We start from the raw sequence: 14,817 nt of genomic DNA, 5'->3' as shown, positions 1-14,817 counted from the left end.
ATTTTGTACAAACAAAATAAATATATTGAAAAATATAAAAACAATAAAAAATTATACTTCAGATGTTAATTTAGTATCAAAAACGTAAAATATTTGAGTAGCCCAAGACATAGACAAAGATTGAAGCGCCACAGCCCTGGCGAAAATTTAAATTTGCCGACTGGAATTCTTTCGGATGATTGACGTTTCGGATGATTGACTTTCGGAAAATCGACGTTCTACTGTAATATAATGCTTTAGAATAAAATAGATTCAATTGGCTATTTATTTTGTAAAACTTATTTTTTTCGTTAGATTATTATCGTGTTTTTCAAGAAAAGTTTACGATTTATTCATATTTTCTATTACATCGTCAATTTACCGAATTTTTCGGTAATTTAAAAATATTTTCATACTTTCGATAGTTTAATAAAAATGTACTTACAACGATATCAATTGTCCGTTACTGTATTCAATGCGTTCATCTTTGATTTTGCAATATCCGACATTAAAGTCTATTGCTGTCCCGAATACTGAAAAATAAAATTAAAAACGTAATTAAACATTCCAACAATTACACACATTAATTTTTCAAAATAACGGTTTAATTTATCACTTATTTTATTTTCAATTTATCAGATAAAATTACGTTTAAATGCATTTTTTTTCCTCTCTTGGCTGTCTAAAGGATCAAGTTTGAAATATTGTAATATAAAATTTAACTAACAGAGGGACAAGTATTTTAAGTAAAGAAAGTCGATCTTCTAATATGATACCTCCCTGCAGTGGGAGGAATTTCAATTGGAACGTTTTTCCTTTATTCACATCTGAAACATTCTTTACGCGTTATTAACAAAATCTGCCATTTATGGGCACTCCATGCATTCCTTATAAAAATAGCATATAAACAGTCTCCTTTTTTATATTATACAACTAACTCTTGTTAATCCGAACTATTTATCANTCACGACAGGAAAATTATTTATAGTACATCACAAAGTCCCTCAATAGAGGTTGCCCACAAAAGTCCAATTCAGGACCTTTGTTTTGGAACATAGTATATGATAACTTTTTGAAAGTAGAAAAAGGGGATAACGTTCAAGAATTTGCATACGCAGATGATACGTTACTTGTCTTTGGAGCAAACTCAAGACGACAAATAGAAGAGAAAGCTAACCATGTGCTTGGACTAGTATCTGACAAGGGGAAAGAGCTAAAACTCTATTTTTACCCCAGGGAAACTAAAGCTATAGTGTTTACTAAGGGAGCAACACATGACTTATATAAGCGGGTACCAACAATCAAAATGAATGGTGAAGGAATCAAGGTTGAAAAAGAAATCACCTACTTAGGTGTTGTCCTAGATCATCGCCTGACTTGGCTCCCTCACGCTACGGCAGTAAGAATGGCATGTACCAACATATTTAATGCACTGGCCAGAGTAGCACGCAGTAACTGGGGCCTCAACACAGAGGCTCTACATATTATATACAAAGGGGTATTTATCCCGAAGGTCACTTATGCTGCGAGTGCTTGGTTCACAGCAGCGGAGAAAAACACAATTAAACGAAAACTTCTAAGTGCACAATGTATAGCACTCTTAAGAGTAACAAAAGGATATCGCACGATTTCTACAGATGCGCTACTGGTCATAGCGGGAGAGCCGCCCGTTGATTTAATAATAAAAGAGAATGCAATGAAATACATGAGTAGAAAAGGGCTCTCCATTACTTTAGGGGAAGGCTTTATAATAGTACAGATTTTGAACTAAAACCAAGAGCAAAGGAAATGCCGAAGCCATACGAAAGAAAGGCAATAGAAATTGCTGATGATAATGAGAGAGCAAACACAGATATATTCACAGACGGATCGAAGATTGATGACAGAGTGGGTGCATCCTACGTAGTGATAAATAATGGAAAAGAAATCCACAAGGACTAATACAGACTGGCAGACCATTGCTCGGTCTATCAAGCGGAGTTATATGCCATTGTAATGGCTGTAAGGTGGAGCATCTCCGCTCAAGTAACAGGCTTAGTTATTGTTCACACGGATAGTAGAGCAGCGATACAAACGCTGCAACAGCTCAATGACACTAGTTACATGGCAATGGAAGTTAAAAGGTTAATAAAAGATAACAGAACTAAAATAAAAATAAAATGGGTAAAGACCCATGTTGGAGTTCAGGGCAACGAAAGAGCCGACGCTCTGGCAAAAGANATCTATAAGGTAGTAGAAAATTACCTTCACGACAAAAAATTACTTATAGTACACCACAAAGTCTCTCAATAGAGGTTGCCCACAAGGGTCAAATTCAGGACCTTTGTTTTGGAACATAGTATATGATAACTTTTTGAAAGTAGAAAAAGGGGATAACGTTTAAGAATTTGCATACGCAGATGATATGTTACTTGTTTTTGGAGCAAACTCAAGACGACAAATAGAAGAAAAAGCTAACCATGTGCATGGACTAGTATCTGACAAGGGGAAGGAGCTAAAACTCTATTTTAACCCCAGGAAAACGAAAGCTATAGTGTTTACTAAGGGAGCAACACATGACTTATATAAGCGGGTACCAACAATCAAAATGGCTGGTGAAGGAATCAAGGTTGAAAAAAAAATCACCTACTTAGGTGTTGTCCTAGATCATCGCCTGACATTGGTTCCCTCACGCTACGGCAGTAAGAACGGCATGTACCAACATATTCAATGCACTGGCCAGAGTAGCACGCAGTAACTGGGGCCTCAACACAGAGGCTCTACATATTATATACAAAGGGGTATTTATCCCGAAGGTCACTTATGCTGCGAGTGCTTGGTTCACAGCAGCGGAGAAAAACACAATTAAACGAAAACTTCTAAGTGCACAATGTATAGCACTCTTAAGAGTAACAAAAGGATATCGCACGATTTCTACAGATGCGCTACTGGTCATAGCGGGAGAGCCGCCCGTTGATTTAATAATAAAAGAGAATGCAATGAAATACATGAGTAGAAAAGGGCTCTCCATTACTTTAGGGGAAGGCTTTATAATAGTACAGATTTTGAACTAAAACCAAGAGCAAAGGAAATGCCGAAGCCATACGAAAGAAAGGCAATAGAAATTGCTGATGATAATGAGAGAGCAAACACAGATATATTCACAGACGGATCGAAGATTGATGACAGAGTGGGTGCATCCTACGTAGTGATAAATAATGGAAAAGAAATCCACAAGGACTAATACAGACTGGCAGACCATTGCTCGGTCTATCAAGCGGAGTTATATGCCATTGTAATGGCTGTAAGGTGGAGCATCTCCGCTCAAGTAACAGGCTTAGTTATTGTTCACACGGATAGTAGAGCAGCGATACAAACGCTGCAACAGCTCAATGACACTAGTTACATGGCAATGGAAGTTAAAAGGTTAATAAAAGATAACAGAACTAAAATAAAAATAAAATGGGTAAAGACCCATGTTGGAGTTCAGGGCAACGAAAGAGCCGACGCTCTGGCAAAAGANTATCACCTAGTTTATTTCGCATTCGTATAAAATGTATAAAGGAATATAAGGTAACCAACAATAACGCTATAAAGGTAAACGGCAAAATCTTCAACAAAATACATTTTCATAGCTCTGGTTGCAAACAGAAAACAAAAATAGCTAGAAAAGGCTTTGAGAAATCTTAGTGATGCAATAAAGGCCAAACGCAACCAGAAAGGAATGATTTGTTTAAAAGCAAATCGAACGACATAATAACATAACACTAAAGAATAGACAATTAAACAGTTTTGACGAACATTTAACAGAGGGTTTAAAAGACGTGTGAAGTCGGGAATTACACAGTTAAAGCATGCGTTATACAAAGGCAAAGAAATGCAAATATGAGGAACATCAATGTGAATGTGAAAAAAAATCTCGTTAAACGTTTGCGAACTGACTTTGTTTGGTTCGGAAAATCTATGTTTTTGAACCATTTGAAGTAAAGATTATATAAAATTTTTCGTTAAAAGAGGGAAAAAAATAAGACAAAACTGAACGCTTTTACAATGTGCTGGAAGAGAATGTGGAAAGAATTTTGGACTAAATAATTGTCTATTGAGCAGGTTTAGGAGAGAGCAAGAGATACCAAATTCATTCTTAACACTACAGATAATCGAAAAACCAACACGATAGGACATCTATTAAGACATTCAGGTGGTTTAACTGAATGATAGAGAAAAAAAAACTTAGAAATCAACCTAAAATGAAATGTTGTGTTGTGGTAAGAGCCAGAACATATTACCCTATTCTGTTCAATAATTCTTGAAATAAGGAAAAAAAAAGAGGCAGAAGCACTGGATGATTTAAAACAGAATATTTAAAATAGAGAAATGAAGATAAACAATGCGAATTCAAATATAATATGAATTTCTATTTAATTAATATATAGTAGAGAGTCGATTTTCCGAATCAATTGGGGACTGGGGTTGTTCGTATAACTGATATTTCGGATAACAGATTTATGTATGAAAAACTAGTTTAACGTATCCGATGTCGAATTTTTTTTTTGTTGCGTGTCGCTTCGCGTTGAATTTTCGTCGATGTTAAGCCTAACAAAGACTATTGTATCGTAAAAAATTATTTTTTTATTTGGTACAAACAAAATAAATATATTGAAAAATATAAAAACAATTAAAAATTATACTTCAGATGTTAATTTAGTATCAAAAACGTAAAATATTTGAGTAGCCCAAGACATAGACAAAGATTGAAGCGCCACAGCCCTGGCGAAAATTTAAATTTGCCGACTGGAATTCTTTCGGATGATTGACGTTTCGGATGATTGACTTTCGGAAAATCGACGTTCTACTGTAATATAATGCTTTAGAATAAAATAGATTCAATTGGCTATTTATTTTGTAAAACTTATTTTTTTCGTTAGATTATTATCGTGTTTTTCAAGAAAAGTTTACGATTTATTCATATTTTCTATTACATCGTCAATTTACCGAATTTTTCGGTAATTTAAAAATATTTTCATACTTTCGATAGTTTAATAAAAATGTACTTACAACGATATCAATTGTCCGTTACTGTATTCAATGCGTTCATCTTTGATTTTGCAATATCCGACATTAAAGTCTATTGCTGTCCCGAATACTGAAAAATAAAATTAAAAACGTAATTAAACATTCCAACAATTACACACATTAATTTTTCAAAATAACGGTTTAATTTATCACTTATTTTATTTTCAATTTATCAGATAAAATTACGTTTAAATGCATTTTTTTTCCTCTCTTGGCTGTCTAAAGGATCAAGTTTGAAATATTGTAATATAAAATTTAACTAACAGAGGGACAAGTATTTTAAGTAAAGAAAGTCGATCTTCTAATATGATACCTCCCTGCAGTGGGAGGAATTTCAATTGGAACGTTTTTCCTTTATTCACATCTGAAACATTCTTTACGCGTTATTAACAAAATCTGCCATTTATGGGCACTCCATGCATTCCTTATAAAAATAGCATATAAACAGTCTCCTTTTTTATATTATACAACTAACTCTTGTTAATCCGAACTATTTATCATAAAGTGTTTACGGATTAATCAGTGGTATATAAGTTTTTACATTGAATTACATATTTTATTGACGTTATTTAAACATACTATATATAAGTACTGTATTAATGTTACAAAGTTATTACGCTTTGTTAGAGTGATTTTGTGTTGTTTCGGCTGACTAAAATAGACAGAATTGTTTAAGTTCGAACAGACAGTTGTTCAGATTTACAAGAGAATTTCATATAATTACAAAATATCAAACGACTTACTCCAATTCCCAACATGTTCTAAGTCTTTATTACTACATGTACTTGGAATGCACGCGTCCAAACGTATTTTCTTCATTTTGTCTACGTCTGTTTTGAATAAGTCTTCAAGCTTTATTGGTTTCTATAAAAATTCATGAATTCGTTGTAAAAATAGATTTAACTGACAAATTGCACTAAACTGTACTAATCCATCGCAAAATTTTTTTAAACTTTAATACTTACAATAAACTCTTTTGCTAGTTTAATCAATGAATTATTTTCCAACTTATGAATCGACTTTGCAATACGTTTCTCTAATTCTTGCATTCCAATTGTCAGGGCACAGTATTTGCCTCGAACCTGTTCCTTTCCTTTATCGGTAATCTCTTTTTTATTATGAGGAATTTCTATGTCCAAACACTGGTCATAATCTCCTGATATCCATAGTGCTACTCCTAACATTCCTGCCGGTAATTTTCCAAAAGAATCAATCACTGGAAATAGTAAATACATACAATTAATTAAAGTTATCTTTATGTATCACATGTTTGAAAAAAACAAATCGAAACAAAAAGAATTATATTTCTCCGTGGAGACTCGCAGTAGAGAGAACCTTCGATATACGCGGTTAATCCCTACCACAAAAATAGCGCATACGCGAAATCGCAAATGTGGATGCTAAAAATAAACCGGAAATAAATGAATTTTTAAACGTGTCTGAAACTGTAACATATACATTTAAATTACGTTAAAGATTGATAAATAGCGTTTCCACTAACAACTGCAAGAAACTGCATAACTTTTCCCGTTGTTATAAGATTTTGTTCTAAAAGCGTTTTATATTGTTAATTGTGAGAACCGATGGGGCAAACTCTGTACCCCTCTTACCGGCTTGTCTGTCAGAAGATGGCTTATGTGGTAAACAAGTTGGAAGGTCAGCGAGGTCGTGACAAGGTGCGGCCGGACTCAAGAATAACCCATAATTGAACATAAGAATATCATATTTAATAAATTATAAAATTATACAACAGCGAATACAAAAGCGAATAAATACAAAAGATAGAAATAGTAAAAAAATTTTTAAGTAGCGACAATGGTCACTTCGTTCTTGTCGATATAGACTGTCTAAGTTCTGGACCTTTCTCGGTCCCAAAATCCTTTAAGTTAAACTATCCTTATTTAATCTAGCTTATAATCGAAGGAGACCTGAGAGAGAGTATTTACAAATAGTTAAAAATAATACCTCTTGATTCCCGATCTCGTTGTATAGGACGTTGATAAGACAGTGGAGTTGACCAGTAGTCTTCCTTTCATTCGGGTCAGGATCATTTTGTGAGAGAAGGACGACGATTATGGCAGGAAGGTAAGGGTGGCGACAGACGGAATGGCGGTATGGGTCTGATGTTTCCTGATAATGTCCGCAGTTGATATCCGCCTCGAGGACTGTGTCCAAACCTTTTATACACATTTTCGGGAGCTGACTAATAGTATGAATGATGACACCTGTTCTAAGTTCGATTTGTATCCGGGTTTTGTTTATGTTAATTGTCAGATATCTAACATTTCTTTAAATTTATTACCTGTTTCTATCTGCTATGATTACTCATTCTATCTCATAAATTTGATAACAGCTATTACACCAACTGAATTAATTGCTGCAGGTGAGTGAGGTCAGAGTTTGTCTTACAACCTCGTAACAATTGTTACCTTATATGGTCATCTTGATCGGTTTTATCATTCACAAAATTGAGCGAAATAGAAAATGTGTGGATGGGTTCGGTTCGGAATCCTTTCGTTTCTTTGATCTTTTGATTTTTCCCCACTACGTCGTAACAAGAATTCTTAATTATGATTAAATTATTTTTATTTCTAATTATTTATTTTTTTCTCTCCCCTTCAGGTTCTCACATTAATCATTGTAAAATAGCAAAACGCTTGAATTTGAGGGTAGTGATAAGTTTCATAAAACATTTTAAATGTCAATAAAGAGTTAAATTATTAAGTTCGATTTCATCTCAATGTATGAGACGTGGCCTCTGTCTGTCAGTAACAACCATTATCAATCACCAATTTTTGTATTATTAATCTTATTTAATCTTTAATTTAGTATCATTATTTCGTTACTTATCCTTTGCCGCATTCTAAGATATTAAATGAAATATGCGTCTATACACAAACACACAGTCATACATGTATATTTTTGGGTTCAGCGGGTCTCAAGACGTAAAGATTTGAAAAAACACGGAAGATCAAATTTGACAGGATTCCAATACAAAAGGAAAAGGGTTAATTATGAAAGGGAACACCGCGTCAGGTGGTCTAATTTCTAAGACGTCATATACTAGACAACAATGGGGTAAAATGAGCTGAAGTTCAAAGTCCCATCTACACCTTTCATCCAAAGTTAACAGATAGTGTCAAGTAAATTTCCCGATGCGAACATTCTCGGGACCCGAACAGGACTCGTCTTTCGCTTAGGGACAAACGTGAAGAAAATCAGGATGGACAAAAAGGGACGAACGAAGATTGATGTAATTTCCGATCTTCAAGGACACGAGGAACTCGGCAAGACAGATTCAGCGAGTCAACACAAAGGAGAAAAAATCGAAAGCGCTGTGTCAACACACTGAACACGAATCTTTATTAGTGTAAGCTTAGTGTTTATTTTTATGCTAAAATAAACGGATTTTTGTAAGATAATTGTCATCTCTGTCCCCTCCTGCACACCCACACGCGAACCACCGTAGATTATCCTGACGAAAGATTAACGATTCCCTAAGGGCTGTTTCACACTATGACCGACTGGTCCAAACCTACCTATTTTATAATCGGACCGACTAGTAGTAAAAGCATTCAAACTAAGTACGATTATATGTCGGTGGCCGACTCATAGGGACCAATCAGAACGCGTGTTATAGATTCATTTTATACATTTTGAACGTCATTTCTCATGTTTTTTTCAGTCTAACAAGTGAATTTCTTTGTGATATCATTTGGAACTTTCGAAAATATTATGAAAGTACTAAAATTAATTGTACATTATTTAATGATAAAGTGTTGACACTGAGTACTGATCTNATCCTGCTGTATCGATTAGGTTGAGTTTGGTCAACCTAACGATACAGCGATAGGCTCATCTCGTCGAGAATTCTTGGATACCTTCAGCCATAACTTCTTCCACCCTTCATTTGTGCATTTATCAGTTAATTCTTGCCAAGCAAAGTCGATATTTCCTATGGCATCCATGATGATAAATTTTTTCCAAAATTTCACCAAACATACATAGATTTAAAGAAAGTACACCTTTTTGCCATGTTTTTCTGATTGGTTTTGTGTTCGCAAATAATTGTATTATATACAAATCAACAAAATGCTGCGATAATTTAAATCGGCATAAATTTTGAGCTTTTTTTAGGCTTTGAGAAGACTGTCTTATATCGAATCAGCATTAAGCAGGATCTTACTGTATTTAGTACATTTTATTTTGTTATATATTTGTTAATTTTATCTATTATTTTCGTTTTAAATTTGAATGTATAATGTTTGAACATTCCATCGTTACAGTTTTAAAATACATTGAAATTCATTTACACCTGAAGATGGCCTATTCTATGAGGCTGAAAATGTTAGTATTTTATTAAATAAACATTTCTTAATGATGGAAGGTGTTTATAATGTTTTATTATGTTTTTTAAAAATGCAGAGTTTGATATTTAGTTATTCTTAATAATTTATTTATTAAAATGGATGATTTTAACATTAAATAATGTTATTAAGTTCATTATTATTATTATGTCACATTAAATGTCAAAATAATATGCATGTAATGTAAAATGTTAATGATTCAATATTTTTTTAAATAAATAAATATTAATTATTTATTCATATTTGTTCTATGTTTACTTTCATTTTTGATAAATTACGTCTCTACAATATTTAATTAGTTGTTAATGAGTCATATGTATATCTAAGAATCGGTTTCCTGATAGTTATTTTACATATTGAGATTGCATTTGAAATAAATTTAAATTATCTTCGAAGTATTATTAAGAGTTTAATTTAGATAATAATATATTGATAACAGCTAAAATGTGGACAGTGATTGATGTAGATAAAAGAAAATTAATAATAATAAAAAGGAAGGAAAAGCACTTATACTGTTGCAGGATCATTAAGGAACATAGTTTTATTTTGCTTTTTATTTATAAACATCCATCTGAATAATTAATTTGCTGTAAGTAAGAAATTAAAAATCTTAATACCAGCTTAGAAGTTTTTGTATGCATTAGTGTTGGACCAAATAAAACAAAATTACGACTTTCTTAAGCCTGTAAGTGATGCGAAATCATAAAATATTAACACAGAAACGTTTTCGGAACACCTTCCGTGTTCTTCCTCGGGTTTTCAAACTCCAAACAGTTTGAAAATTTGAGAAAGAACACGGAAGGTGTTCTGAAAACGTTTGTGCGTTAATATTTTACGATTTCGCATTAGTTACAGGCTTAAGAAAGTCGTAATTTTGTTTATACAATTCGGTGTGCTTGTAGGAGTTATTTATTGGACCAAATATTTAGCATTACTTGGTATTTGAGTATATTCAGCAACAAAGTAAAAATTTGATATTTGNACCAGGGAGATTAGAATTCATTTTTAAAACATGAAATTTCACTATTGAACTTCAAACAGATAAATTGTAAAGATAGTTTGTAAGAGATGTGACTAGATTGCATATAGTGCTTCTCTTTGTGAACATGAGAAAATAATCACGTTTTCACTCATACAAATTGAGTTAACTAAACTAAATATTGGCACTAACTATAAGTGATATTGAGCAGTTCAGGATGAAATTATTAGAGAAATTTGCTGTTCTTAAAACTTTCACTAGCTTTAATCTCAGTGATAAGTGGGTTTTATAGCTCGTTTGGGTTATATAGCTCATTAATTGGGCTGTATAGCTGGATTAATTATGCCAATTGTTTGGTTTGGTATCAATGCATTGGGCTTTAAGGTGTTTATTATATACATTGAAATAGGTAGAATAAGATGGCTTTTTTTAATTAAATAGTTTGATAAATTAATTTAATTAATTTGTTTAGAGGTAGGTAGTTATGCCACTATCTTCTTTAGATTTTTAATTTAGAATGTTTTGGAAGAAAATTGGGTAAACAGGGCAATACATTTGCATGGGGCTCTTGCTTACTATGTAGTTACACTGCCCAGTTATCCATTCTCTCCAGTTACCAGTAAACTTGCTGTTTTATGCTAGTAATATCAGTGGTTTTATTTAGTCCTAAGTCAGCTTTGTTTTAATTTATAATTAAAAAGTATTTAAAAAAATAGTTGCTAATCTATCTATACTGCCAAACTATTTCAGTCATTACAGTTATAAGTGATTAATGACCAATTAGTTGCCAAGAATCCTTAATTACATAATTAAGATACATTACTATAAATTGCATAATGCCTGATTCATTCTAATTAAAAACTGTTTAGCTTTTATCAGGAAACAAGCTTTATTATGAACAAGCTGTATGTGCCTGGTGTTGCTTGGGCTTTTTAGTGAATGGGAGATTGGTGAGGTTGGGTTAGGAAAGGGTGATGAAAACGAGTTAGAAACTAAAAAGCACATTTATTGACCTGAATATTTACAATGATGAAACTGCAAAACACAAAATTTGCTTGGGTTAAAGTTAAAAAGGGCATCATGGGCTTTAGCAGTTTTTGGGGGTGGGTTGGGCCCCATGGTATTTTTTATAAGGTTTTAAAGAATATTCATGCCAAATTTAGTGGGAATATGTCAAATTGTACAAAACCTTCTTTACGTAACAAATATACATAATAAGTTAGTTAAGAGAGGGTGGCCTTTAGAGATGGTTAAGGTGGGGATTCAACAATATTGTTTCTAGACTGTCAAAGAATATTCATGCCAAATTTGGTGATGATATGTTGACTGGTATAGAACCCATTACCTGGCTCCCGACCTGCGTAATTAGGGAGGAGACCATCTTTGTTCGTCCCTTCGCCGATTGGATTTATCATCTCTCTTCATCCTGACACGCAAAAACACTTCTGGCCCGCTTAAGGACAGAGATAGTCCAGCTGAATCACTTCTTCTACACCCGGCGCCTGAGAGATTCTCCAGCTTGCCCCCACTGCAGGGCACCAGAGACAACATTTCCCTACTGGCTAAACTGCCCGCAGTACAACGAGGCTCACCAAAGACCTGGGTACAGCGTTGACTCTTAACCTTGCAATCGTTTGTTCACTCACACCGATCTTCTGGCTTCAAACTGATACCTCCACGTCAACACATTGCAGCATTGGAACATTATATCAATTACACCGGCTGCTTCATTTAAACACCAGGGCCCTTAGTCTCGAGTTTTTCGTGTTACAACTCCCAACGTGTTGAAGGTGTCACGTGGTACCATCTTGCTCTTGAAGTGGTTTTATAGTTTGGGTAGTTGTACAGTATATTATTATGTTATTATAACAATGTTCATTTATTAGCATGTCCATTTTAAATTGGATGAAATCTTTGTCCGTTTGTAATTTCTCTACTTAATGCTTCAAACCATCAATCTCCCCTTTCATTTTTTTCTGATTTTTCTTTGTTTCTCGAATATTTTTGTGGATAATATCTAGTTCTTCTTTAATCACAACCGTTTGATTAAAAAGTTTATTGTTAGTAGGGTTGATTAATTCCGATATTTTATTCCAAAGCACTGAAGTATAAGAGTCTAGGAATTTATCCGTTACATTAATCGAGGTTTGATCAGAAATAGTTGGCTCACCTGATTTGTCATTTTCATTAATCTGTGATTAATTTGGATTCTAATTCTTATCGCTAATGGATTCTTCATGAAGACTTTTTTGGAAGTGAAGTTAAAGTCTATTAACGACCTGGAATTTGAAGAAAATGGCTGATCTTTCTTAGTATCCAATTTAGTACAATTCAATGGAGGTCTACCCTTCTTGACTGGAGAACGTTGCATAATTATTCTTGTTATTACTGTTATAAATAGTATTAATTAATAACAAAATTAGGCTTCTTGTAGTAGCAAATAATCAAAAAAACACTTAACTCTTATTCTAGTATGAGTGGCCAGGTACAAAGAAAAACACGCCAACAGCCACGACGGATGANATCTGATCTCCTGTATACGGAAATCCTCGTATATAACGTAATTAATGCTACCATTTTTCAACTTACCCTTCACCAGTGTAATCACAGAAAATTAAAATTGAATGACTCTGCTTTATTTTCTGTCATAATAAAATAATGTATCGATATGAGTCCCTGCAGGATTTTTTGTAAACCTCCACGATTTCGGACTTCCCGAGCCCGGTTTTTTAAAAAACCTGACTTTGCGTTATACGAGGGTTACCTAGCTTATGTTGTAATAATTTATAACATTGAAGATTACTTACTTCGAAGAGGCCATTCTTTCAGTTTTATCAAGTCTTTCAGGAAGAGAACGGAAGACTTCATGCAAGGTGAAGATACGTTCACTTCTTCGGAAATTTTCATCAGATAAGAAAGACTTTGCTTTAAGACAGACTTCAAAGCGGTTTTGATTCTCATCTCCGCATTTTCTAACATCATCGACGTTCGTCGGAAATCATTGCCGTCCTCCGGTTCTGTATTGTTGCATTTCGCGTAACACAAGAATATCGTTAAGAGTAAGAAGAAATGAAGTAATTTTTTGTACTTCATCTTCGAAGCTTTCTCTGTCTCGATGAACAACTTCTAAATCGCTTTGCATTTACTTTCGTGACAAAATTTATAGAAACGTTTTTCCCGGTTATAAAAAAACTGGCTTATCAATGACAACTACTTTCGTGGAACTTATTTAAAAATTATTTGTTTTCTACAATATAAATTACCAAATAATTTTTGGGTGTTGTAATTATTCCCGATGTTGAAGTGACTCGATTGTCTTTAAATTTTAAAAGAAAAATTATAATCATCGTTTTTATAATTACTAAAATATAATTGTTTATTTTACTATTCAAGGGCAAAGTGTTTGCCTGGCAAATTTAATGTTTGGAATTGCGTGACAATTGTAATTAAAGTAATTCCTATTCTGTATTATTCCAAAAGTTATTTGCAAAAAATAAATTATCGCAAAATGAAATAATTTTCTTTAGAAAATGCCCTTTTAGGCAAATATTTTACGCTAAATGCGTATTGAAATTAATATACACTATCTCTTTTCCTCTTAGAGATTGTTTGTGCAGATAGTAAAAACTTTGAATTAATTTAAATAAGCAGATTTAGGGTATGGCGAGAGTCAAACTATCAGCATAATGCCTGGTGCGTAAATTCAAATTTAACTTCCACAATTTATCAAAAGAAAAAATGTCGAGCATCGTCCTTTTCCCACTTATTTAAAGACTTCATTACCGATCACATATGCATTTGTTTTGATAAATGAGTATAAATCGTGTGACCGGAGGGAACAGATGTATACTTATTCATCAACACAAATGCTTATTTGATCGACGACCGATCGGATTCGGATGGAGACGAGTGAGCCAGCGTTGGAAGCAAGACACTCATATACCACGTTAATCAACCAAATACAAGTTTATTTTTCGTACTAGATTTACAGCCTAACAGTAACAAGACAATTAGACATTGGATTTGAGAGTGTTTTGGAGGCGTTCGCGAAAGAGAGAGTTTACATGAAATTGCGCGTTGTTATAAACACTATAAACATATCGAATCAACAGAGAGCCGCTTGTATACGAGATGATCGTTCGACCGTAATTACAGTATTTTATACGCGAGAATTCAGAGTACATTGGGAAAAGTTCGAAAAAAAGTGTATCTGGAACAGGAGTAGAAAATTTCCTTGAATGGAGATCGTGAGGGTGGCGAACCGGATGAGATAATAATTACTAGGGTTTCTTTCCCGGGATCCCGGGATTCTCGCCGTTTATTCCCTACGAGAAAAATCCCGGGTAATTTTATTTTCCCGGGAAATCTCGCATTTCACTAATAATTTATCATGTCAGGTTTTCTTTCTATTATTTATTATACGAAAAGTTGCATCTTGAA

The 14,817-nt window shown here is 33.5% G+C and overlaps 2 protein-coding genes across 2 annotated transcripts in view; both read right to left on the bottom strand.

Annotated features, from left to right (window-relative positions):
* The window catches only part of LOC111615637 (nose resistant to fluoxetine protein 6-like), a 45,156-nt gene extending 44,678 nt beyond the window's left edge, over positions 1-478 (bottom strand). The window contains exon 1 of the mRNA XM_023357055.1: positions 425-478. The gene's annotated coding sequence lies outside the window, so the exon portion shown is untranslated. The remainder of the gene's footprint in view (positions 1-424) is intronic.
* A 4,531-nt stretch (positions 479-5,009) lies between these two features.
* On the bottom strand, positions 5,010-13,497 carry LOC111615636. The gene is made up of 4 exons (XM_023357054.1): positions 13,185-13,497; positions 5,997-6,247; positions 5,775-5,895; positions 5,010-5,101 (listed from the first exon to the last, which is right to left on the bottom strand). Exons 1-4 carry the CDS (start codon positions 13,468-13,470, stop codon positions 5,010-5,012), a joined length of 750 nt encoding a protein of 249 aa, XP_023212822.1. The 5' UTR covers positions 13,471-13,497.
* Between the last annotated feature and the right edge of the window lie 1,320 nt (positions 13,498-14,817).

Source organism: Centruroides sculpturatus, unplaced genomic scaffold (assembly GCF_000671375.1).
Source record: "Centruroides sculpturatus isolate CEXI.00-Female unplaced genomic scaffold, Cexi_2.0 scaffold2173, whole genome shotgun sequence".
In the NCBI taxonomy this organism is placed as follows: domain Eukaryota; kingdom Metazoa; phylum Arthropoda; class Arachnida; order Scorpiones; family Buthidae; genus Centruroides; species Centruroides sculpturatus.
Note: the sequence above shows the minus strand (reverse complement) of the source record. Positions and strands in the feature narration are given on the sequence as shown.

Bases quoted from the DNA above. Each gene is read 5' to 3' on its own strand.
- LOC111615636 (XM_023357054.1), bottom strand. From the start codon at position 13,470: ATGAAGTACAAAAAATTACTTCATTTCTTCTTACTCTTAACGATATTC. The intron at 6,248-13,184 runs GTAAGTAATCTT...TACTATTTCCAG, and splicing joins GAAAGAATGGCCTCTTCGAA to TGATTGATTCTTTTGGAAAA. The intron at 5,896-5,996 runs GTAAGTATTAAA...GAATTTTTATAG, and splicing joins AACTAGCAAAAGAGTTTATT to AAACCAATAAAGCTTGAAGA.